Source organism: Pezoporus flaviventris, unplaced genomic scaffold (assembly GCF_033815535.1).
Source record: "Pezoporus flaviventris isolate CSIRO_AGI_PZ_B2104156 unplaced genomic scaffold, CSIRO_AGI_Pfla_v1 ptg000002l, whole genome shotgun sequence".
In the NCBI taxonomy this organism is placed as follows: domain Eukaryota; kingdom Metazoa; phylum Chordata; class Aves; order Psittaciformes; family Psittacidae; genus Pezoporus; species Pezoporus flaviventris.
Genome location: NW_026892550.1, coordinates 9,421,183 through 9,446,522, shown reverse-complemented (window position 1 = coordinate 9,446,522; position 25,340 = coordinate 9,421,183). Strand labels below are relative to the sequence as shown.

The window sequence follows — 25,340 nt, the reverse complement described above, 5'->3', positions numbered from 1 at the left end:
TAACAGAGAAAAATGTAAAGATAAAATAGAAACTTTACCGCTGTAAAAGGAAAAAATAAACATCAACCAAATAAAAAGGCTGTTTGAATGGATTGAAGGTTTTTTCTTATCTAGAGATTTTTCAGACCTGTCTTAGAGAATATGCTTAGAAGGGATGGGGAAGTAATGCTGAGGTTTATTCAAGAGCAAATGGGAACAGCAGTGATCAGCTGCAGAAAATGGCTAGGAAATTTGCCAGTCATTGCACCAGCATCTTTAAGTGCAGTACAAAATGGCAGTGTTAACCCGACTTTGCAGATCACTGATGTGACCAAGCACCCCGAGTATTTTGCACAGACAGTAAGATGACTATAACTTTTTCTCTTGGAGGCAAAACTTATTTGCCTTTTAAAGGGAGTTAATGACCTACCAATACAGTGCTGCATTTTAAGAGTATTTTAAAGCATGAACTAATGTAGAGTGCCAATGCTTGCTGAGTAGCGACAAGAGCATGCTATTCTCAAGCTCTAAACATTGTCTTCTAGTAATTAAAGAGGTATGAATCTAAGGTGTTGGGTTTGACCTTTAAAGTCCTAAGCAACCTGGAAATCTAGCCAAGAGAGTAGGGTTTCTGTGCACTTTCCCCCTCTTCCTTATCTCCTTTTGGTTTTATAGTGGTGACTGGAGGAGCTGTGAGTCCCCCTCCAACATTCTGTCATTCGGTCAGACAGGACCTGGCCCTATTAAACTCTCATTCAAACATTCTTATTTCTCCTGGTAGGTACCTGGGGGGAAACTAAGAGGATATCCAGGAAGGGTTGTGTTATGAAATTACCACCCAGTTTTGTAATAGGCTACTATGCAGAGGAGCAATTTTAAAACAATAGCAGGATTTTTACAGTCAAGGCAGTCCAGAACACAGGATGAGATCCCAACCAGTTGTCTATAACCAAAGATGGATTTCTTGGCCTCTTCATTTCTGTGAAACGTCATGGCTGCCAATGGCGTTCTGGAAAAAGGAACTGCACAACACAGAAATGTATCGTCTATTCCACAGCATTAAAATAAAGCCTGAATTTCACATAAAAATTCAAGATAACTAGGTTAATGCAGGATGTCTGCAGCAGAATTTCAGTAGCACAGCAGTCTCTGAAACTATTTTAAGCACTAGCAACTACTTACTTAAGTAGAATCAGCAAGAGGCCATATTCCCTATTATTTGGGAATAACAAAGGTAGAACACCTCTAACAGGCTACCTAGGGATTACTTCAGCTAAATGCAGCTTTGTTATAAAAAAAGGAAAGGATTTTTTTCAGCCTGACAGCACCATAAAACCTCTTGCTCATACTGAATGACACATGAACAGAGACTGGTATTTATAATTTTCTGCTGGCTAAAGACTCATTCTTGCTCCCATTGAACTAAATGAGGCAAAACTGCCATTGATTTCAATCACATTGTCAGTAGACCTTAAAGATACTAACCATCAGCACTTATTAATATGAAATTATCAGCGGAAAGCATATTGACTAGTTGATCTAAATACTTTATCTTCATTCATCAGAACACTTAGGCCAAATGAACAAAGACAGAAAACTGAACCCAGACCAAAGGTCAGGCTGAACGTACAAATTGCAATGACTACCGATACACATTACCAGCAGCAGCAGGATGTGTATTACACCCAATCAAACCAATGGACATAATATTAAATGAGAAACACACAGCACATCCCCCTTGGTTTCCCAGAAGTTCAAATTTTGCTTCAATCAGAAACATCCTCCACCTTTTAATATAAAACATGAAAAATACATTAAAATAATGGCATAGAACTGGCCACTTCTTTGCTGAAGGCCTTTAAAAATCAAAGCCAAAATCAACTTGTGACTATAAATGCTACAACTCTTGTAAAAAGCTCTTCTATTCCATTAGTATTATTTTTAACTTCAGAGAAATAATTAATGTACTATAAAGGAGGAAAAGAGTGCTAAAAATTCTGAATTTAATTATATGAATGGTATTCTATATACACTTAATTGCATAGCAGTAACACAACTACTTTCATTACTCTTCATAGCTTCAGATGCCCATTAGCACAATCCCCGAGGTTCCTTATGAATAATTAGATTAGGAAAGGGGGACTCTCTGATGAAACGCAATAGGATGTGATGCTTATGAAAAAGCACATCTTGAATCCAGATGCTGACATGACAACAACATGAAGACCTAATTTGCACATCCAAATTAATACCATCATGATGATAATATAAAAGAAAGATATGCATTTAAAATGAGCTACAGAAAATAATGTCAAAAAGAATTGAGGTACTTATATTAAAAAATATATCTTTGTGACATTCTAACCCAGTTGGAAAGGTGTAAATAGACAAAATGTCATATTCATGAGCTACTTAAGCAGACTTACTAGAATTCAATCCACTATTTGGTAACACATGGGCAAGCTGTTTAATAAATAGTTACACCCTTCAAACATGCGCAGCACTCACATAAACAGGTGAATAAATTGCATTACATTTTATTAAACATCTGTTTCCGTTTGATACGCTGAATGTTTTTGTGCTGTTTGGTGCTTCTTAGGTATAAACCATCAGGAAAATTGTCAGTGATCTTTTTTTTGAAGGATCTCTACATGGGGCAAAAAAGACACAAACAAATGGGGTTTAAAAAATCTTTTGAAGAGTCAGATATTTTTGCAGCTGTCATGAGCTGTCTGTCTGCACAGCTACATACATCTGAAGAGTTAAGAAATATCTCCCTCAAATCTACATAACAGAAAATAATGGCATCTCCATAAAAAGGGAAATAGTTTTCTTCCACTTTTGTGGTTCTCCTTCACTTAAAGAGACACAAACACATGTAAACACAAGTACACTTTACAAGGCAGACTCTACTATTTGCTACTCAGACACAAAAACCGAAGAAGTCTGCTCCTCTCTCCACATTTTACAGCTTGTAATGACCATGGATCCTGTTTGCCCTATGCATCTGAGAATGTGCTCTGCCAAGCTGCAGCATTAGTCTAAATGCTTTTCAATTTTTAACAAAAATCTAAATTCACATCAAGCTGGTGGGATCCCTTTAGAATACAGAAACTTTATATGTAAACTCAGAGGAAATTACTGCTGGAAAGGATATGGCAGAGACAGTAGAGGGATAAAAGTGAATAGACAGGACACAAGCAAGAGGTGTAACACTGGAGGCACAACAGTAAAGACGTGATAAAGCCACAGCTGTGCAAATGTAATCATTTGAAATTTTGTTACGATACAAAGGACAAGGAAAACCTCACTAAATGAGAAAAATATATACTTGAAGCTAATGATATTCTACACTAAGCATTTAGGAATCTACTACAAAATATCACTGAGACAAGGAGATCAATAGGATTTAAGCAAGATGTACACGGTTATGCACTTACAGCTAGCAGTAGTTATGAGAAAACTTACTAACTGGGACAGAAAGATATATTAAAAACAAAACAAAAATTCCATATCCTCACAACACTCACCTCAACGTTACAGAAAACATTTTTCTGGACATACGATACACAATTAGAGGTAAACGGGATGCTAAGAGGGGAAAACCAGAAAACCTTTCCACTTTGCATTTGGGAGTCATGACAAAGCATGTATTATTTTTGTACATAATATTACACTTACTACATGAACAACAAGAATTAAGGGTGCTTCATTATTCATTCTAATAAAACACTTCATTTTGAAAGAAGTTTGAAGTGTGAGCTTCTTCATTACCACATCCCAACAGCCTGCTTACTGAGATTGATCCAACACTGTTTAAATCACTAGGAGTTCCTTCCAGGAGCTTCAAGGGAAACATTATCAGGACCAAAGTCTAGAGCAGAATATGTTAACAAAACAAAAAATCAAATAACCAGCAAGAGACACAGGCAACATGCAGTGAGGAAACATATGTGAGGCATAACTGAAAGCTTTTATTGGTATATGAAAGCATTTTCATAAGCTTTTGCCACTGTAACCCTCATGCTTCCTGTACTTATCTGCTTTTTTTTTTTGTCACCTCTTGCTGTGCACTGTCTAAGCTATAAGATTCTGGTGGCATGTTCGTTTTAATCACCTATAAGGCACCATACGCTCCTGTGGCACTGAAGTGAATAAATAACAAAAGGCTTTTTATTTTGAGCAGACAGAACTAACTGCTCTTGGTCATGACATATGCTGTACTCACCCAAATAAATGACAGCTTCAATTCAATATAGTCCTTCACTTCAAAGGCCGAATATTAATACATATATATGTATTTAAAAATCTCCTATGTGTCATCCTAAAGCCAATAGTCAACAGTCTCCCATTGGATAAATTCACAAAATACCATGCCTAAAACCAGAGCTGTCATGCTAGTTTATACTCCTCAGCATGCCTGCCTTGCAGCCTGTGCTTTGCAGCAGCACTGACACCCATTCCTGGACTTATATGGTGCAGATGGATGACATTTTAGTTCCCTTATTCGCTCACCTGCTTTCCTGAAGTTCTTCAATATATGCACAAAGGTTGGAAGTTCTGACCCAAAACATTCTACTCCTGAAACACCATCAGATGATTTAGGGTGGGTTTAGCAGACAATGGTTTCTGAAGTTACATCAGCCTAGGTGCGGGCAATAATTCATACACTACTGAGAGCTAACTTAAGTCCATGTATTTCACATGGGTTTTATTGCTAACTTTTCCCATAGAATGGTCTTACTTAAAATGCATTAAATAATGCTAGAACTCCTTAAAATCAGCAGGAGAAACATGTGATCTACTGAAAACCGTAAAGAACACAGATATGAACTTAGGACATCATCTCAAAACAAGATATTGTCATCCGTGGCATTAGCAAATTTAGGCAGGCAATTTCTGTGAAATATTCTACTATTACTTAATTAGATATCAAATACCTTTGTTACAATATGTAACAAAGGGTAAAACAATTCTGGAGCAGTCCTTAAGTTTTCAGTATTTTCAGACTATAGCCAGAGGACTGATGACAGAAGATCACCACTGCTCTGGCACATGCTGTTGTTTAGCAGAGCTGGGATACCACATAGCAGGGATGTAACATGTATACTCTTAATGTAGGAGTTCTAAAAATAAACCTTTTAAAGATATTAAGAGAACATAAGAAGGACAATGGAAGGTCAGTTTTACTGCTACCTCTGTTCCCAGCTGTATTCTTTTCTTGCATCAGTCTAGCAACTTTGCATAAGAACATTTATGCAGGAGGGTTTTAATATAAAAGAGAAAAATGTAGTGATAAGATTTTCAATAAAGCTCAGCATTCATTCCTCCTCACTAGTCTCTTTATTACCCTCATTAATATTGCTCTTCTGTCTACAGACCTGTGCCTTCAAGTGCTTCCTCATCTTTAATTTCTCTCACCTGAATAGGCCCATGGGACTTATCACAAGGGTAATATTAAGTGTGTTCATATGACTCTCCAGGATTTTTATGCATCTAGTCTCTGACTTGCAGAGATCATAACTGAAGCCTTAACAGTCTTTCCCTGGGAATCATCTAAATGCATACCAACAGAGGTGCAAATTTGCCTGGACTGGTGATAACACTTCAGTCTATTTAAGTGCATTCACAGTTCTTGGTAGCACTTCTTATTAAAAGAAACTCTTGGGAATCTATACAGTTAAATTTCCACTGAAGCCCCAGTATCTTCACAGCCACCTAGATTTTATAGTTGCCTAAACACCATGCACATTAAAGAGTCTCTTAAAGATTGCATCTTTAGGTTGTCATAATATCCCAGTTTGAAATAAAAAAGAATAAATGTGAAGTGAAAAAACAATACAAACAGAACATGAACTAGTAGCAGTGGGGAAAGATAATTATTGTTTCCCATCTGTTTAAAGCAAAAGCAAAACAAGTGTACAAGAAGAGCCATTTCACAAGTCTTCAGCTAGATCTGGAATTTGAGGGGAAAAAAAAAAGAAGTGTCAGTTGATGAATTACAAGCTTAATTACAGCTGGGATAAGACATTTGAAAACCCAAAGGAAAAATGATTTGCTGAATGTCAGTATGCTCAGATGCCCACCAGCGAGCAGTCCCTCCTCTATTCCAGGGTTTCAGTGAAGACAACATACATGTCAACCACAGTAGAAGAAACACAAACTAATGAAACTGTGTGTAAGCTGTAATTAAACTGTCTCAGTGAATGGCACTTGGGGTATTGTGAACAGATTGTACATGTTACTTCACACAGGGCTTAATGAAGCATTCCCTGTTCTACAAACTTCACCTCTTGATTTAATTAACCTTCATACCTACACACGCACTACCTACCAATCATAATTGTTGGAAAAACCTTAAATAAACTACAGTGCTTTCAAGCTACGTTACAAGAGTAGCAGAGGTTCGGTTTGGCAGCTCAGAAGTTAACCACAAGCCAATTATGAGGTTCTCAGATGATAAAAACTCATATGGTGAATTTGGCCCTAAAACAGCTCTCCCAAACACAGGACTTAGTCCCTTGAAATGAAATTGCAACAAATCAGAATAAATTAATTCACAACAATAAAAACTGTTTAAGATTTCACTAGAAGAGAAATAAACATTAAAATACTAGGCTGTGGAAGACTTTTCGATATTAAATATATTGTTTTAAGGAACAAAATAGATGGCTAACAGGTTTGCAGGCACAGCTTTACACAATACAAATATATAAATACAGAAAACTCTATCACTGGCATCAATTCTTAAAAATGGAAAGGACAGCATCATTATTGCCTTAAATGTAAAAACCATCATCTTGCAGACCATAGCTGTTAAGCTTTCACAAGTTCAGGACTGAGTAAGCCATTCACACCTCCTCCACAGGCCTCCCATTAGCCAGCATCTTCTTTTCCAGTACCACTGTGCTACACTTTCCACTCTTGCACTTTTGATCAGCTTTAGAGCCTGAATTACACGAATTTGCTGCTCTAGTCATTTACAGCAAAACACTGGGGCACTGCAAAGAAATCGTGTTTTCCTGCTGACTTCAAAGGGTGAAACATGCACCAAAAAACCCACTCATTTCATGCTTCCTCCTATATAAAATCCTCATTTTATACTCAAAATATGCTCAGACTCTAGCAGTCAAGCCCAGATAGAAATGCAAAGGGAGGCTCTGTCTACTCCCGTCTTCTGGTGGGAACAAACTGAAGAAGCAGGTGAACAGCAAAGCCTCATTTCACAGTTTCCTTCAATGAAAGGCAGCAAAACCTGCTGCCCCTGTAAGGACTAAGATTCAGTATCTGTGTGAACAACAAAGCAAGACTGACACCCTTTCTCTGCTTCCCTTCCCCCACGATGAAAGCCTACATAAAATTCTTAATATTTTAATTCATTAAAAAAATCAAGTGGCAAATACTTAATGCACAAATTAGAAAAAGAGTCAGCACTGATTTACAGAATACAGGCTGCATTGGAGAAATATCAGTAAATTCTTCACAACAGCAAAGAACAATTGAAAGCTGCAGAGAGAATTTATATGAGTCTTCAAAGCCATTTTAACAGTATCTCTCATAAAAAGTAATCTGCAGAAGTCAACAAGCCTGATGCAGAGAAGGAGAACCAGTGGACAGGATAAAAACTGGCTGAGGGATGAAAGTTTGCCAAGTCCCAGAAAATAAGGAGTCCGTTCGCATTTTAAAATTGAATCATCTGTTTTTTCACCCAGCGCTAAAGACTTACATTACAAGCAAAAAGAAGTAGAAAGACCTCCCTGGAAGCCTGTGAAGCAACGCGGATTGTTACTTTAAAAGGAACAAAACCAAAACCACATACAACAAAGCAGAAAAAAAATGAACAAAAAAGCAACATTTATGGTTACATTCTGTCACTCCAAGAGAGAGATTTCAAGGAGGGGGCAGAAACCTGTGTAACAGAGGCCATAAAGCAGGATTTTAAATTAACTGAGAATTCAGTCAACCCTGACAACTTAAACAGGAGGTACCAAATCTGTCCTTTCCCTTCACAAGAGCTATGCTATTCAGTTTGCATGAGAACCTCCACCAATGTCAATGTCATTTTGGCATAAAGGATAATAATAATTGTATTTATGATATATCCCTCCAAGGCAGCATGCAAGATCACTCAAGCAACTTAAAATGTGATAATACATGGAAAATTTAATACATTTTAAACCTGTACTTACTATTTTTCACCCCAGTAGAAAATTTGCAGCCACTATAAAGCAATAAGGGGTTTTGCCTTCTGCCATTTTATTGCAGCAACGAAAAGAACAAGCATTTTGCTCACTGATGTAACAAGAGGCATAGCTGGGCACACGTGCTTACCTCCCCACGCTGCCGCTAACTACTCAAGGGCCAGCATTCACCTTTGTTATTTTCTCCCCAAATCTCAGCTCTTGTGTCCTGGCTGTCTGGCAGCAATTTGGACTTCAAGAAACTGGAGTATGGCCACAAAGTGCCATACTCCAGTGGGGCCAGGGACACAGAGCAGGATGAATGTTAGTGCAATTGGTGCTGAAAGGCTGGAAGAGCATTTGGTACAGGTTACAATCAGAGCCTGCTGTGGTGAAACCACAGATACTATCGGCAGATTGTCTATCACCACCCAGGGTGGTGGCTCAATTAATGCAGGGATGCCAAAGGTACCAATCCAGTTTTGCCTCTCACCTGGTAGAAAGCAGAACCAGTGCCTTCAAACTCCCCTGGCCTAAGCCTGAAAATAGAGTTTCCAGTTCCCAAGTTGCCTCAATACAGGTAGTCCACAGAAAAGGGCTCCCTCTCCTCCTCCCATTCCCCACTCCCTCTTCTACAGCATTACTGAACAACCCAGACACTCATAAGGCAGCTCCACATAGAGCTCAGCACAAGCTCAGGAAATTCACTAAGAATCTGAACACATCTAGAGCTCAGGACCCCCCACAGATTCATAGGTTGAGTCCACTTGAACCAGAATTAAGTCAACATTGGGTGGCTTTTAAGCCAAGGCACTTCTGACTTGGATACGTATGTACTTGGGGATCTGGTGTGTCAAAACAGCAGAACCAATTTTGTTTAGAAACTTCTACAGCCATGTGGTAATTTAAGAACAGGCATTCCTGTTCTCCAAGATGTAGACAATTAATAGACTCATTAACTGTGTCTGCACCAAAAAGGACCGAAAAGCGATACATCATCCAAGTCTTTGCAATCCTGGAAGCCACAGGACAGAAACTGATCTTCTGGGGATGTCTTCTTGCACTCTCCCATCCTCACTAACCCTCCTTGCCACACTTTACGCTGCGTGAAGGTGGCTGCTAACTGCAAAGGCAAGGCTGCTGCTACCTTCACCAGAGACTCTTCACCAGACACTCACAACTCCTGAAGGGCAGTATGAGAAGCCAGGCTGCCATGGCAGAGTTTGCCACAGCATCCTTCAGTGCTGTAGTCTATACACTATCACAGCCATAAAGGGTTCTGGAAGACCTAAAAAAAAATATCAAGGAAATTATCAAAATGATAAGCATTCTTGTTCTAAATGCTGTTTTCAGTATTGAGAAAGTAGCTATAGCTTTTACAGACATCAACATGAAGATTTGGATTCCTTAGGGTGATCGCTTCCTCAAGAGTCTGAAGTTCATGCCTTGTCTGGAGTGGTGAAAGAGTAACACACAGGGTATTATCAAGGATCTATAAGCATTCTGAACTGGACAGATAGAGAATTAAGCTCATGGCAATATTAACACCCTCACGTTCTGGTAACTGCAAATGAAGGAAATCTCTCTGCAGCTATCCTGGGCAGCACACTGGGCTTGTTCGTTTAAAGGCAGGGTAGGTGTTACCAGCTAGGACAGCAGCCTCTCTTCTTACAATACAAAACTCTAAATGAGCAACATGCCAGAGTTCAGGTACCACAGAAAACACCACGGTCTTTTTGGCTCATGATCAGACTCCTTGTTAAAGTCCAAAGCTTTAAACTAACTTACAACCCCAGTTCTCTTTTATTTGTTATTGTGACAAAACAAAGCTAATACAGCTGATGTGTGGCGCTGCAGTAAGGTTTGTTCACAGCCCTAACTAAAATGCCTTTTTCCACACTTAATTGTAGCATTATAGGCCTTGTTCAATAATTCAACCTAGATTCCCCCTTCTTGCTGTTGTTGACAACAATCACAGGTGATAGAAACAAAAGGTTTTTGTTCTTCCTGAGACCCTGAAAAATTAGGGATTGGTGAACCAAGGAGTCCTCCATTTGCTTGTGTACCATAAACATAAACCTTGGTCTAGAAAAGCCAAATCTGTATAATATGCATCACTTCAGAGTGCAACTGATGGGAGACCCTTTTACTCTGGTCTGCAATTTGACAATACAGTGCAGAGCAGAATAAAGCCATAGACTTGGAAAAGCTATTTATAGTGCATATGCCCCAAGGAGATATAGCTAATAACTAATTCATTTCACATCACATATCTGAATGCAACATGAAAACTTCCCAGTTTGTTATCGGCACAGGAGAAAAGACCCCACAGTGGCTTTCTTTAAAATAATTAAGGATTCTTTACCAAAACATTTTAATCAAACCAAGCCTCCACAGGAGCCTTTTCTTTCCCTGCCTTATATCTGTTTCCTTAACAGGTCTGTGCCTATTAAAGTTTTGATAAAAGCTTTTCAGAACACAGCAGTTTCCCAAGCTATTAAAAATGATGCTCATTTTCTGAGATAACACATTTGTTTATCAAATAGTTTCCTACAAGCTGGATTAAAAACCAATATATTATTGGTTGTATTAACAGGAACAATGCAACAAATAGAACAATCTATTAAAAAATTCAGTGAGTAATGCAACTGTAATATCTGCATATGAGGAGGTTTTCTGTTGGCTTAGTTGTTGGCTGTAGGAAACCAGATCAGCTAAGTATTATTCCATGGCTAGATAGCTGAATATTTTATTACAAATGATTAAGAATTAAACAACAGATACAGAAATATAAGGATTTGTAGTACATTGCAGAGACATTGATAACCACATTGAGCTTCCCTTCTGCTGCAAGTGCAGCAGAAACAAAGCAAGAAGCAGACACAATGCTCAGTGCAATGATGGCCACCTAATTTCTCCACACCCATGATTTTTGCTTCCTTTTTCCCTTCTTCTACATGCTGACACCAGGTGTTATAACAGCTTGACTTCAATGAAATGTCCTAAGAACAGTGTGGTTTCAGCCGATGCTGGTGCCAAAGCTGTATCAGAAATAAACCAGTAGGAGATGCTGCAAGGAGCCCCAGCTGGCACTCCGCAAGAGCTGCTATTGCCATGGGACTGTGCTAACCCTAACAGAAAAATAAGGGCCCTTGTGAACAAAAAAGAAGGAAAAAAACAAACCCAAACCCACAAAGCCCCACCAACCCCACAGACTAACTTATGGCTCAAAGACTTAGCGAACAATGACCCACACTAACCTGAGCTTTCCGTTACGTTTTTGTAATTAAAAGGCAAGTTTTTGTTAACAGGTTTTATGCTTAAATTGTAATTAATTGCTACATGAAACAATGTGAACTAACTCCACGAATCTGTAATACAGTGCCCCTAGGGCCCCTAGTTTTTCCTGAGTAGCATGACAACATCCTGATTTTACTTTTACGACAGCAGAAGCAGCATGATAGAATTATTTAAAACACATGTTACACATAAACTGTAACTAGATACTGTGAGCTTACACAGTCGCTTATTTATGTAGTAGGTTCAGTGAAAATGCTGGGAAACAATAGGGCAAAATACATACATACACACACCCCTTAATGACTTAAACATAAGTGCCTTTCCTACATGGAAAGCTTCTTTTCAAAATTACCAAAGTTTTAATGGGTAAAACCTGGATAAACATACTCTAAATCCCTAATTAAATTTAACAGAAAGAATGCAGATCTCCCTTCAATAACTCTTACAGCCTTTTAGGGTTTGGGGTTTTATCCCTTTTAGCAGTGTATTTTGATAGCATTAGGAAGTACTGCTCAGTGACAGCTGACCAGCCATTTCCAGAATCAGACCTTTTTTAGCCTGTAAAAGAATACGCTACTTTCTGTGTTATTATTGTTATTATTTAGGAAATGGAGGGAAAATGATCTGAGATTTGCTCATTTTTAGGTTGGGCGAGGGCTTCTGGGGAATATTTTTGTTCTGTTTTCACTTTTGCTGTTTGATCATTTCATTGTATTTACTGTACGACATGTTTATTGACTATGTGCTTTAGTCTGAATCACTGTATTCATCAGGAAAGAAATACGTCTCCATTGCAGAGCAAGTAAGAAAAAATATATTAACTACTAACACTAGTATAGAAAGCTATATAAATTATACTGGCAAAAAGCAGGTAATAAAATTTGCAACATGTATTTACAGAGGACTTCAGGATAATTACTGAATAAAACAGCATCAGCTGCTTACTTTTTCAGAGTTTAGTCTGAGCTAGAGTATGTCCAGACTATGTGCTACACAAGAAAGTGCAAAGACTCTACACAACTTCTGCAGATAGGTATCAGCTTAGTTGATTTCTAAATGCATTAAGGTAAGGGTACAACATTAGCTATTGAACGTGATTGCCAGTTTGCAATTTTTGCTCCCATGGTATTTAGCACATTGAAGAGCAAATGTGTTAGTCATTATATTAACTCTTTAACTGTGACTTCTCCCATCAACTCAAGTGGCAGATACTTTTTTTTAAGCTAATATTTAAACTAATCCTTTTTAATTGCTGCTGCAATGTAAACTCACCAATAGCATCATTACACAAATAGGTGAAGAAATAAAATCCAAAGAGAAAAGCAGAAAATACTGAAATAAAGTAACTAATACTGTATTAGATAGAACCTTCTCTATGTCTTCTTCAAAGGTCAGAATTACCTGCTTTCCCAAGGGAATTCCAAATATTTCACTTTTAACTTTCGTAAGAAAGGAGCAGTGCAGAAGTGTGTAAGTTCACTATAAAACTTGTACATTTCAAAGTCAAAACCCATAGCACTGCAACATCAAAGACATGTGACAGCACATCAGGTTTTTGGAATCTTTGATTAGGCAGGATGAGTTAGCACCATCTCCATAATGCAGAAAAGTGAAAATACCTTTTGGAAGAGCAGGAAGAGAAGGCTAAGGGGTGGTTTCCTCCTGTAGTGTATTTATAACCACCTCCCTGCAAGGGAACATGGTTACCAATCATCCTGTCTCCCTATGATGGACCAATACAGGATCCTGATGTGCCAGTACATCAATTTGTCAGAAGCAGCTGGAGCAGCATTAAACAGCAGCACAGCGAGCAAGTGTTCAGTGATGTTATGGTGCTGAACGGACATAAAAGCTCCCAACAGTATGCTGCTGCTGCTGAAGAACCATCACTTTAGCTGCTAACCATGTTTGCTGTGTTTTTAGATGGGAATGCAGTGAGATAAAATGAACCACTACAAAACCAAACACCATGCAACACTACTACATTCACTTCTTGTATAGAATAGGGCAGAGTAAGAACAGTCCTGTCCCTGCCCACTGGTATGAGAAACTGAAGCCTCTTCTGGAAACCCTTCATTGTGCCAAACTCATGCTCTTGCCATGAATGTCAATGAAATTTAAAGATCTGCTTATTCCTGGTTTTCTGCCCTGTCTCCTATCATGTTCCCCACTTGGCACCATTTCATCAATATAACAAATCCATTAGGAGCATTGCTTGCACAGACATCTGACTATATGGACTGCTCTTTAAATGGATCAGAGTTACCTTCTATATTAAAACCATGACCATATTAGTAACTGCTGTATCTCCACAGAATCCCTTTTAAAAGCTGAAAATCCAAATTAACTTTTCTTTCCTTATGCTGTAAGGTCTCTCTTAGCGCATGCTTATTGCATTAGCACAACCAGCTCTCCCAAACCAACTTAACAGATTTCTCCCACTGAACATATCAAATTGGCATCCTCTCCTTCTTGCTTCTGATGACACTCATCCTTACCCCTGTGTGCTGAAGAGTTGGAGCTAATGAAATGATCTGTATATCATCATGCTTTAACTCAAGATACTATCTAATTGGATCATCTTGAGCTATTAAATATGCTTAGTTATATATTAAGACCTTTCAAATAAAGGGAAACCTTTTGGGTTAAGTGCTCAAAAACATTTGCCATGACTATTTTTCAAGATACCTTCCTATACATTTAATTAATTCACTTAGTGACTACTAAGCTAAAGTAAAATTAGCTTGTGGTTTTACAGCTGAATACAAAAGCAGCCCACAAAAGAACATGAGCAGATTTCCAAGTTTTGTTGACTTTTGAGTACTTGATTTCATCAAGCATGTTTTTCATTTAACATTTAAAACGTCCCTGTGTTTCCGGTGCTTCTAAATTCTGTAATTAGTGCCTATAAAATCCCTTTCATTTATTATCTGGAATTTAAAATTCTGTTCAGCATTTTACTACTGTTCTAGTACTATCTATACTAACAGAAATCTATCATGCCACAACAGCCTTAGTCTTGCTGCAACGTGTGGTTAAGGACAGCCTGAGCCATCCTCTCTCTAGTCCTTCATCAGGGGCTGGAGAATAGCCTGTCCACATCCAGCACTGCCATAGCAGGCAGTGAACTCCAGAGCCTTACACCAAAACATATGGTTAGCTTTAATTTTCTTTGCGAGCTCCCAGATATTTCCAATGTGGTGCCTACTTTATCTCTTGTAGAAGGAAACTGAGGGCTTTTCTATTCAGAAATTATTTTGCTGGCAGTCAGAATTTCCCTGAAGATTGTAAACAGAGGAGCATGATACTTCATCATGTAAACCCACCACTGAATAACATCAGAATTTTCTAGAACAGAGAAAATGAATTTACCTCCCCCAGATGTTGAACAGATAGATATACAATAGCTATAAAGACTTATCACAAAACACTGGTGGTGAACAAAGAGGGGAAGCACTTGACACAGACCATTACAGGCCAGCTGAATGTCATCATAGATACTATCATAACCCAGCAAAAATTCACTCATCTTCCTGTTCCACTAATGATACAAACAGAAAATTAACAATTATCTGTGTGCCAAAAGTGTGACCCACTGCTGTCAATTGAAAAGATAGACATGTTCTTCAATTATTTGCTGCATTGTACTAATTAAACAGGAGAATTATGGGAACCTTTCATTAACCTCTCAGAAAGTACATGTATTTTAAAAGAACTACATTCAAGAGGAGAACCAGCTCAACAAGGCTGAACACCAGCAGCATTCATTCTTTAATATTCTTTTGTCAGACAACAGAAAACAGATGTGTCGTGGTTTAAACCCAATCAGGTAACTCATTCGCTCACTTCCCCCCCTTTCTTGCCCTCCCCCTGCTCTCGGAGGGACGGAGAGGAGAATCAAAAGAATGCAACTCCCACGGGTTGAGATAAGAACAGTTTAGTAACTAAGGTATAACACAAATCACTACTGCTACCACCAATGATAATAATGATAAAGGAAATAACAAGGGAACAGAATACATCATCTCACCACCAGCCGACCGATAACTCGCCCCCCCCCCAGCCCGACCAAGCTCTGACCGATACCTCCTCCAACCCTGCAGTCTCCCAGCCCTTCCGGCTAACTCCCAGTTACATCCTGGGCATGACGTGCTGTGGTATGGAATACCTCTTTGGTCAGTTTGGGTCAGGTGTCCTGTCTCTGCTTCTTCCCAGCTTCCCCTCCCCCCTGGCAGAGCATGAGGCTCACAAAGTCCTTGGCCAAACCAAAACATCCTTGTTATCAGCTCTGTTCCCGAGCCGAAAGTCAAAACACTGCACTGCACCAGCTACCAAGGAGGAGAAACATGACTGCTACTGCTGAACCCAGGACAAGATGTTATGTAGCAACTTCAAAGCCATATGAAACTTGCAAATTGCACATGATCTACAGACTGCTTTATTGTGGTCAGCTGATGATTTAGAATATAGTTGGTATAGAATCTCCCTCAGCAAGATCCAAACGTGTACAAGGGGCCAAATGTGCCAGTCAATCTGACCTTCCAATCATCTGAAAAAGGGTAGATTTAGATTAGGTACTAGGGAAAAATTCTTCCCTATGAGGGTAGTGAGGCACTGGAACAGGTTACACAGAGAAGCTGTGGTTGCCCCATCCCTGACAGTGTTCAAGGCCAAGTTGGATGGGGCTTGGAGCAACCTGGTCTAGTGGAAGGTGTCCCTGACTGTGGCAGCGAATTGGAACTGGATGATCTTTAAGGTCCCTTCCAACCCAAATCATTCTGTGATTCATTCCAGACCCCAGATGCTCTCCCAAGTATTTCATGCACTAGAGAGAAGCCACAGGAAGAATTTGTATTTGGGTACAACACCAAAACAAGGATAAATCTCAACATTTGAAGCTGGAGGCAGCAAACAGCCTCAGCGCAACATGCAGCATGAAGGAATCAAGAAGACACATGCAGAGAGCATTCCCCCCAGTCTTTAGTTAAAAGAAAAGACAGCTCTGAAGTCTTCCAACTCAATGTCTAAACCACGTAAAATCAAAATTTTCATAGCCTCTGTGCAAGTGCATTAATATTCAACGTCATGCTCAAATAAGACAGTTTAAAAAAATGCTAAATCAGCCTTAATTTTTATGTCATGGACGATCCAAACAGAGCAATATATTCTGTTGGATACCAAAGTCTTTTAAAACGTGAACCAATACCACCACTCCAAAAACATCTTGAAACTGCTAACATTCTGTGTCAGTACAGTAATCTCCCCTATAGTTCAGAAAAGACACAGGTAGGAGACAAGATTTTCCCATCTAAAACAAAAGGAAAGAGAAGTTCTGACCTCAGAAAGCACTGAGATTGCTTGCTCATTCCAACAGCTAGCTGAGATACCAACAAAGATATAAAGAAACCTAATTATTATCTACCATTTAGAATAGTACTTTATTGATCTATTTTTTCTTTTGATGATACAGGTGTTAGGATCAAAATCTACGCTTTGTTGGACCATAGTCTCTGATTTCATTTTATGACTGCTGAGCAAAGTAAAATCAAAACGTATGTCAAAAAAGGAAGTGGAGTTTTGGTTTAGGTTTTCACATTTTTCTTTTCCACATGTAGAAAACCCAAATAAAGTTATGCTGCCAACAGTTCCACTGTCTACCTGCCACTGAAGGCAAGTTTGTAAATATCAGGAGAGGCTAAGTTTCCCTCCAAGCTGCAGAATCATAAGGAGCTGACAACATCAAATGCCAGAGGCAGGCCAGAAGTCTCTTTTTTTTTTTGTGAACACTGATAAAAAGATAGTCCACAACAATGGGGACAAACCAAACTGTCACAACTATCCAAAAAGCAACAGAATAAAGAGTTCAAATGAGATCAGAAATGGTTAGTATACATGACTGTACCTTGGTCTATCATTTGGAAGATATAATTTATCAGTGCAAGCAGTGCAGCTTGTCTACTATACTTAGGGCTAAACCCAGATGGATTCAGTCAAGGAAATCTGAGGATTCTAGATGCCACCAGAGTCGCCTTGCGCACAAGCTTCCTTATAGCTTTCCCTAAAAAACAAAGAAATTCAAGACAAAAAAAATGGTGAAAACTTTCCTCATCTAAGGATAATTTTTTAAGCAGGAAAAAACTTTTGATCCTGTAAGTAAGCAAGCACCTTGTTCTCCCATTCACTTTCAATACCGGACAAATACTTCCTCAGTAGACACTCCCAAACTTGGAAGAGTGAAAGTCACAAGCTGCAGCCCAGATCTTTCAAGCTGCTATATTCACTTCCACCAGTGTAACCTGCTGAGACTTGGGAAGCTTCCTCCCTCATACTCCTAACCCCAAAGAAGCAGGTACTATTTTCAGAATGACCAGGGAGGTGCTGAGAGTTCCATCCTGATCTAAGTCATTGAAATAATTAAGTACTTTGAAAACTCTGTAGGGTGAAACCCACTGTACAGCTGCTGAAGGAATTCAACTCAGATAAAACAGTTAACCCTTCATCAAAAACAGTTCAGCAGAATGCTTGTTGTAGGGTTTTAAGAAGCTTCAGTAAATGGAATTTAAAATGGAGACCAGAAAAATCAGGGTACAGGATACAGAGAAGAGGTGTTCTTTCTCTTTTAAAGACAGAATCTTACTAATGGAAAACAAAAACAGGGGGAAGAAGGGAAATAAAATCACACAAGCATATAAATTAAATGCTCTGTTTCAGAGAAGTAAACTGTATTTCTGTCACCAGAACATATGGAGAGAAAGTTAAGGGACCCATTTTATATTAATACTGGTATTCAAAGCAGAGCAGCCCAAACCATCAACATCTCATTCCAGGTCTGTACAGCATCAAAGACAAAATCCTTATGGATCTCTATAGAAATAGATTCTCCTTTCACTTTTCTTCAAAAGCCCTTCTTTTCTAGAAAATACATTGGAAAGAAAATGCAAGCAAGTACTGAATAGGGAAAAAAAAATCTATTATGTATGTCAGGGTGATCTCAGTGCTTATTTACACATGCTTATATTTAAATTTGCAGAGCTTTGAAATTCACGAATATGAACTACTGTTTCAAAACAGGTGGTTTTCTATGGAGGCATTTGTCATTATACGAATCTAGTCCAGACAGCAGCAATCCATTCAAGTTAGTTACTCAGGTGTGTATCTGTATGCATCCTACTCATGAGGAATTTTCCTTCTATTTATATTTGCACTATGAAAAGTTGTGCTTTTAATAAATGCCAAATCTGAATCAAGCCCCCGGTATTCTTTTGGTGGAAATGGGGCGAGTCCTCTGGGTATGAAAACCTCATATCTCTACTACAGTTTCCAAAGCATTGGAGCTATAATACTTAAACAAGCAGGGAAATGGTGTATATCACTGCTTGCAAAGGTTCAGTATAAGCAGTGAAGAGCTATCAGTACATGTATGCAACATGTAAAAGGTAAATTATGACATGCAGCAAGCCACATCTTTGAACAACAGATGTGCATAGTGCACAGACTTTTCTTTATATAAACAAATTTAATACATTTCCCATATCTTACATTGCACTTTCCTTAAAAAGGCAGAGCTCTGTTAAACAAAATCCCACCCCTTATGACTTGCCTTACAAGCTGGCTGGCAAGTAGACATGGGCAATTAGACACCAAGGGCAATTTCTAAGAGACGTCACACAGAAATACAGAAACATACATGTACTTGAATATTCTTGTCCACTCTCTGGCTTAAGAATATTAGGTGCTCAATACTTCTTCAATGATATGATCAATGACTGTGGTGCTTGAATAAAGAACAAACTAGGTTATCTCTAAACCATCTATGCCACCACTGAAAGACCTCATCTAAGCATTTATTTGCAGCAGACAATGATAGGAGAACTGTGACAAGTTGTATTTCTATCATTTCACTAGGAGCCATTTGTTGAGGTTTTCTACTTTTAGATTGCAAACCGCCATATATAAGGGATCCCCTTATCACTATATCCCCCTCATGGAGTAAAGAAACAGACCTGTCACCTAAACACTGGCAATGTGCTTATGAGCATTTCAATTTCATAATCACCTTTGGGATGACTTCCACACTATTTTTAATATCCACTATAATTACGGATTAGCATTACTTTTCATAAGTGCTCTCTATACATTTTGAATGCAAGCCACCAAAAAGCTATGCCTGAGAACGACTCCCATTCTTTGCTCTCCCTCCAGTATTTACAAATTTATTTCTGGATGAAGATAAAAATCAATATAAAATATCCCACATTTATCAAAGTGCAAAACTACCTGCCATACTCTAATGACTATAATGTCAAATGACTGCTGGTCATTTGTACATATCTGTAACCTAGGATGTAGTTCTTACATTAAAGAACACTAATAAACAATAAAAAAGTCATCTAACAATAGAAAGCTCATCTGAAAACAAAACAAGATAAAGTATCAGTGAACTATGCCATTAAAATGTATGGATATATGGGTTTTATGTACTCAACATCAGTGTCAACTAACAAATGTGAAACATCACATATATTATATTTGGCTATTGTGGGAAGAGAAGGGAAACTAGAGACTACCTTCCCCAGTCCCCAAAAGTTATATTATAACATATATAGGAAAATCTTAGGGTAAAATGCAACTGCTACTTCCAGGATAGGATGTGGTTGGCATGCACAGAATCTACCTGGTGATTGCAGGCCCTGCTCCCTGCAGGAGTGGGAACTTCAAGCCACCATGTACCGATAAACCACACGGCAGGTGCCAAACAAGGAAGCTAGATTTGTATTTGTAAAAGCAAAGCGAGAGTATTTTACAGCCATCAGTAATAAAGTATGACTAGAGTCACTCAAGCTTCATAGGCATAGAGTTAAAAAGTTGAAACTTGTGTTATTATGGAGAAACCTAAACAGATGCAAGGGCCTCCTACAAGGTCACGATGAACAACACTGGCAAAGAACTGCCAGTGGGAGGAAAGGCTTTGCCTTTGTGTAGGTGGATTGAGAAACAGAACTAACAAACCTCTAATCAGGAAAGACTATCCCTGAAGCCTGGTTTAGCACACCGACACCATCAACATATGGCTTCATGCATCAGCAAAACATGACTAGGCTGTCCTTTCAATGGAAATGATGCAACCTCATGAAAACTAATTGACTACACTGTACATTGGTGGGAAGGTTACAGGGAGTTACTGACCTGAATCATATTGTATAAATATGTAAAATTAGTAAAGGGAAAGCAAGGAAGACTCCAGAGTAATTGCTGGGATCAGCTGATGGACTGAACCATCTTCTCCCATGTAGGGATGCATACTGGGTATGAGTGTCAGATAACTAACACTAGCTGTTATTAGTGATTACAGTCTGGTTCAGTTATCACTTCAAGCTTGTTTTTGCAATCTATCACAGGCAATCAGGAACCTTAATTTGTCACGATTTTGTATTAATAGAGTGTCATTCTGTAAACTGACAGTGCTAGCCCTTTGTGGGCGCCAACAGCCATCGGCAGTGGGGAACAGATTTGGATAAAGTGGGCAGAGCTGCTGAGGGGTCCCCCTGATGCTGTTGGCACATTTCCCTGAACAAGTCAGTTGAATCACCCTCCAATCCAGCAGGACTGTTCAGTGAAGGGTTCCTATAATGGGATGCTGACAGACTGCTTGGGCACAAAGGTCTTGGCTTTCCTGGGTATTGATACACAAATCAACTAGGGGTTGAGAAAATCCCCCCCCCTTTCACGTGACATGCTATCCAAAACCATAAACTCTAAGAGGACACTTGACCCACCCAGATTTTTCTAGGTTACTCATTTCACTGAAAAACATCGGAGATTGCCATACGAGTATGTGTTTGGCATAAATAAAAATTAACAACAGGCCTAAAAAGATTTTAGCCCATTTAGCTAAACAGTCAATGGGAAGTACTCCATGTCCCACTTACTAGGATGAAGGACTCCCACTGCACCTGATGAAATCCATCCACGGGTCCTGAAGGAGCTGATGAATGAAGTTGCTAAGGCACTGGCCATCATATTTGAAAAATCATGGCAGTCAGGTGAAGTTCCCGATGACTGGAAAAAGGGAAATATAACCCCCATTTTCAAGAGGGGGAAAATGGATGACCTGGGGAATTACAGAGCAGTCAGTCTCACCTCTGTGCCTGGGAAAATCTTGGAGCAGATTCTCCTGGAAGGCATGCAAAGGCACATGAAAATCAACAAGGTGCTTGGTGACAGCCAGCATGGCTTCACTAAGGGGAAATCCTGCCTGACCAATTTGGTGGCCTTCTATGATGGGGCTACAGAACTGATGGACAGGGGTAGAGCAGTTGATGTCATCTACCTGGACTTGTGCAAAGCATTCGACACTGTCCCACATGACATCCTTGTCTCTGAATTGGAGCGACATCAATTTGATGGATGGACCACTCGGTGGATCAAGAACTGGCTGGATGGCCACACACAAACAATTGTGGTCAATGGCTCAATGTCCGGCTGGAGACCAGTAACGAGTGGTGTCCATCAGGGATCTTGTCATTGTTGCTGGCATGGACACTGGGACTGAGTGTGCCCTCAGCAAGTTTGCCGATGACACCAAGCTGTGTGGTGCAGTTGATACGCTGGAGGGAAGGAATGTCATCCAAAGGGACCTTGACACGCTTGTGAGGTGGGCTGATGCCAACCTCATGAAGTTTAACCATGCCAAGTGCAAGGTCCTACACCTGGGTCAGAGCAATCCCAGGCACAGCTACAGGTTGGGCAGAGAAGAGATTCAGAGCAGCCCTGTGGAGAAGGACTTGGGGGTGTTGGTTGATGAGAAAATGAACATGAGCCAGCTTCAGTGTTTGCTCGCAGCCCAGAAAGCCAACCGTATCCTGGGCTGCATCAAAAGGAGTGTGACCAGCAGGTCGAAGGAGGTGATCCTGCCCCTCTACTCTGCTCTTGTGAGACCTCACCTGGAGCATTGTGTGCAGTTCTGGTGTCCTCAACATAAAAAGGACATGGAACTGTTGGAACAAGTCCAGAGGAGGCCACGAGGATGATCAGGGGACTGGAGCACTCCCTTATGAAGACAGGCTGAGAAAGTTGGAGCTGTTCAGCCTGGAGAAGAGAAGGCTGCGTGGAGACCTCATAGCAGCTTTTCCAGTGTCTGAAGTGGGCCTATAGGGATGCTGGTGATGGGACGGTAGTGATAGGACAAGGGGTAACAGGTTCAAACTTAAACAGGGGAAGTTTAGATTGGATATAAGGAAGAAGTTCTTTACTGTGAGGGTGGTGAGGCACTGGAATGGGTTGCCCAGGGAGATTGTGAATGCTCCATCCCTGGCGGTGTTCAAGGCCAGGTTGGACAGAGCCTTGGGTGACATGGTTTAGTGTGAAGTGTCCCTGCCCATGGCAGGGGGGTTGGATCTAGATGATCTTAAGGTCTTTCCAACCCTAAATGTTCTATAATTCTGCAAAACCCTTGATAACTAGGGAAGAGGTTTTGTTCATTCTCAGTGGGACATTACCTACATAGAGAAAAAGAAGGGGTAGCACATAAGGCTCTGGGAAAGAAAACAAAAGCTCTCATTACACTGCTGGAAGCAATAAGGAAAGGCTACTTCAGGAGATCCTCCTATCAGGTGGGAAAGGATTGTGCCACTGTATTGTGCACACAGACAAGAAGCATTCCTAGATGAAATCTTTCCTTTTTTGCCTAGTTATTTCCAAATTCAAATATGTTTTTTAACATACTTACTGTTATCAGCTGCACTGTCTAAATTTTCATGGCCTTTTAGTATGTACTGTCCTTTACAAGCCTGATTTCTAGTGATTTCTAGATGGACATTTAAACATTTTGGTTTTGGTATAGCCATGACTTTGGATAGAAATTGTTCTGTGTGAAAAAAATATCTTTTTCTTGTCCTGCTGATCCAGCTGCAGCCAGGGTGAGTAGGGGAACAACACTGCCCTCAATAAATAAGAGCTTCTTAAAACCTGCAGAAGACCCACAAACGTCCATCCTCCCTTTTTGGTAGTTCACCTATCAGAATATACCTCTACCTACCTTGTCTTTCTTTTATCCTTGTATCACTGCAGCTACATATAAGCACCATTATGACTTTAAAATCCTTTTACATTATCTAGCAGTCTTCCAGAATTTTCTGATTAGCCAAACAGCAACACTAAAATTGAGGAGACAAGTGACAGAGTCTGGCAATCTCTACAACTAAATAATACCCTGTCAGAAACATACTACCAGTTAGCAACACAACAAAAACCAATCAAAAATGGACACAGAATAAAAATACCTGATAATTCTTTTGCTGGAAATGACTGATGCTTTTGGGGCAATGAAACAACATAGAGAAAGGAGTCCAGTGACTCAATTTTTACCATCATCCTGAAAACAGACTACTGTCGTAACCACTGTTTTAACATTTAGCTACGCATTAGATATATACCATAAACAGACTGTGATAAATATTTTCTAGAAATTCAAATCCTCCTGTTCTCCCAACCTCTATAGATTTTCCAGCCAACAACAGCTGCTCTTTTGATTACAGCTCTAGCCTGTGTGACTGATTTCTTATTCTGGCTGAATCATCACAAAAGCAAGCCGATTGGGTAGAAAGAGAGAAAAAAGCTGAATACCATAGCAACTGGCTTGCAGGCTTGCTAACACGCAGGAAGGATTTTTGACTTGAACAAGAGCTACAAGTGGAAACACCAGGCCAAAAGCAGATCTGGCATAATATCAGCAACGCAACAGAACTGCAACAGTCGCTTAACTCCTCCCCGGTCTCTTCCCCTTAATACTTTTTGGGCTGCAGCAAATCTTCAGGTTCTTACTAAAATACAGTACAGGGAACAAGGAAAACGTGTGCTATGATATTGATTCTGTATATCTATCCATATAATGCTGACTCTTTGCCATAAAAAAATCAAGTCATGGAAGCAATAACAGAGCTTGAACTTCAGTTTAACCAATAATCATATCACCCATAATTACAAGGATTAAAAGTTCCTAAAGAAACTTCTCCAAATACACCTAACGACATTGTCCAAGTTAGTGATTACTTTTAGGAACACATCAAAGTAGCCAAGATATTAGTAAGAAAGACAATCACTTAATGACAATACCCTCTAAGAATTGCATCAGGTCTATAAGGAATGCATCTGAAGCAGCGTATTGCTCTGGAATAACAGTGAGAATCTGTGTTGGGTGCACAATGCAAGGTTTGGGGTGGATGAGAGGCTGCAGTGGTGGCTTCTGAGAAAAGACCACGAGCTGCCCCTGTGTTAGGCAGAGGCAGCTCCAGTCGGCTCCAAGACAGATCCACCACCGGCCAAAGCTGAGCCCATGAATGACACCATTATTCATGGGTGTGAAAGAGTGAAAGAGTGAAAAAGAGTGCAACAGCTTCTGGGAGAGAGGAGTGAGAATATGTGAGAAATGGCCCTGCAGACACCAAGGTCAGTGCAGAAGGAGGGGAGGAGTCGCTCCAGGCACCAGAGCAGAGATTCCCTTGAAGCCCTTGGTGAAAGAGTGAAAAAGCTGTGCAACAGCTTCTGGGAGAGAGGAGTGAGAATATGTGAGAAATGGCCCTGCAGACACCAAGGTCAGTGCAGAAGGAGGGGAGGAGTCGCTCCAGGCACCAGAGCAGAGATTCCCTTGAAGCCCTTGGTGCAGCCTATGGTGAGGCAGGCTGTGCCCCTGCAGCCCATGGAGGTCCATGGTAGAGTGGATATCCACCTGCAGCCCATGCAGGACCCCACAGCAGAGCAGGTGGAGATGCCCCAAGGGAACCTGCAGCCCATGTGGAGCACATGCTAATCTACTCTATTTTTTAATTAGCAACAAATAAATCTGTCTCGAGTCTCTTTTACCTGATTCTTTCATCTTGTTTT

The 25,340-nt window shown here is 39.9% G+C and overlaps 1 protein-coding gene across 6 annotated transcripts in view; it reads right to left on the bottom strand.

Moving 5' to 3' along the window:
• Positions 1-25,340, bottom strand: part of PPP2R2C (protein phosphatase 2 regulatory subunit Bgamma) — a 201,242-nt gene that overhangs the window by 71,822 nt on the left and 104,080 nt on the right. Inside the window, exon 2 of one of the 6 annotated variants that reach the window (XM_061468650.1) lies at positions 17,362-17,517. The exons of the other annotated variants lie outside the window; for them this stretch is intronic. Within the exon in view, the coding sequence (XP_061324634.1) occupies positions 17,362-17,374 (13 nt within the window). The 5' untranslated portion in view covers positions 17,375-17,517. The remainder of the gene's footprint in view (positions 1-17,361; positions 17,518-25,340) is intronic. 6 annotated transcript variants of the gene reach the window in all.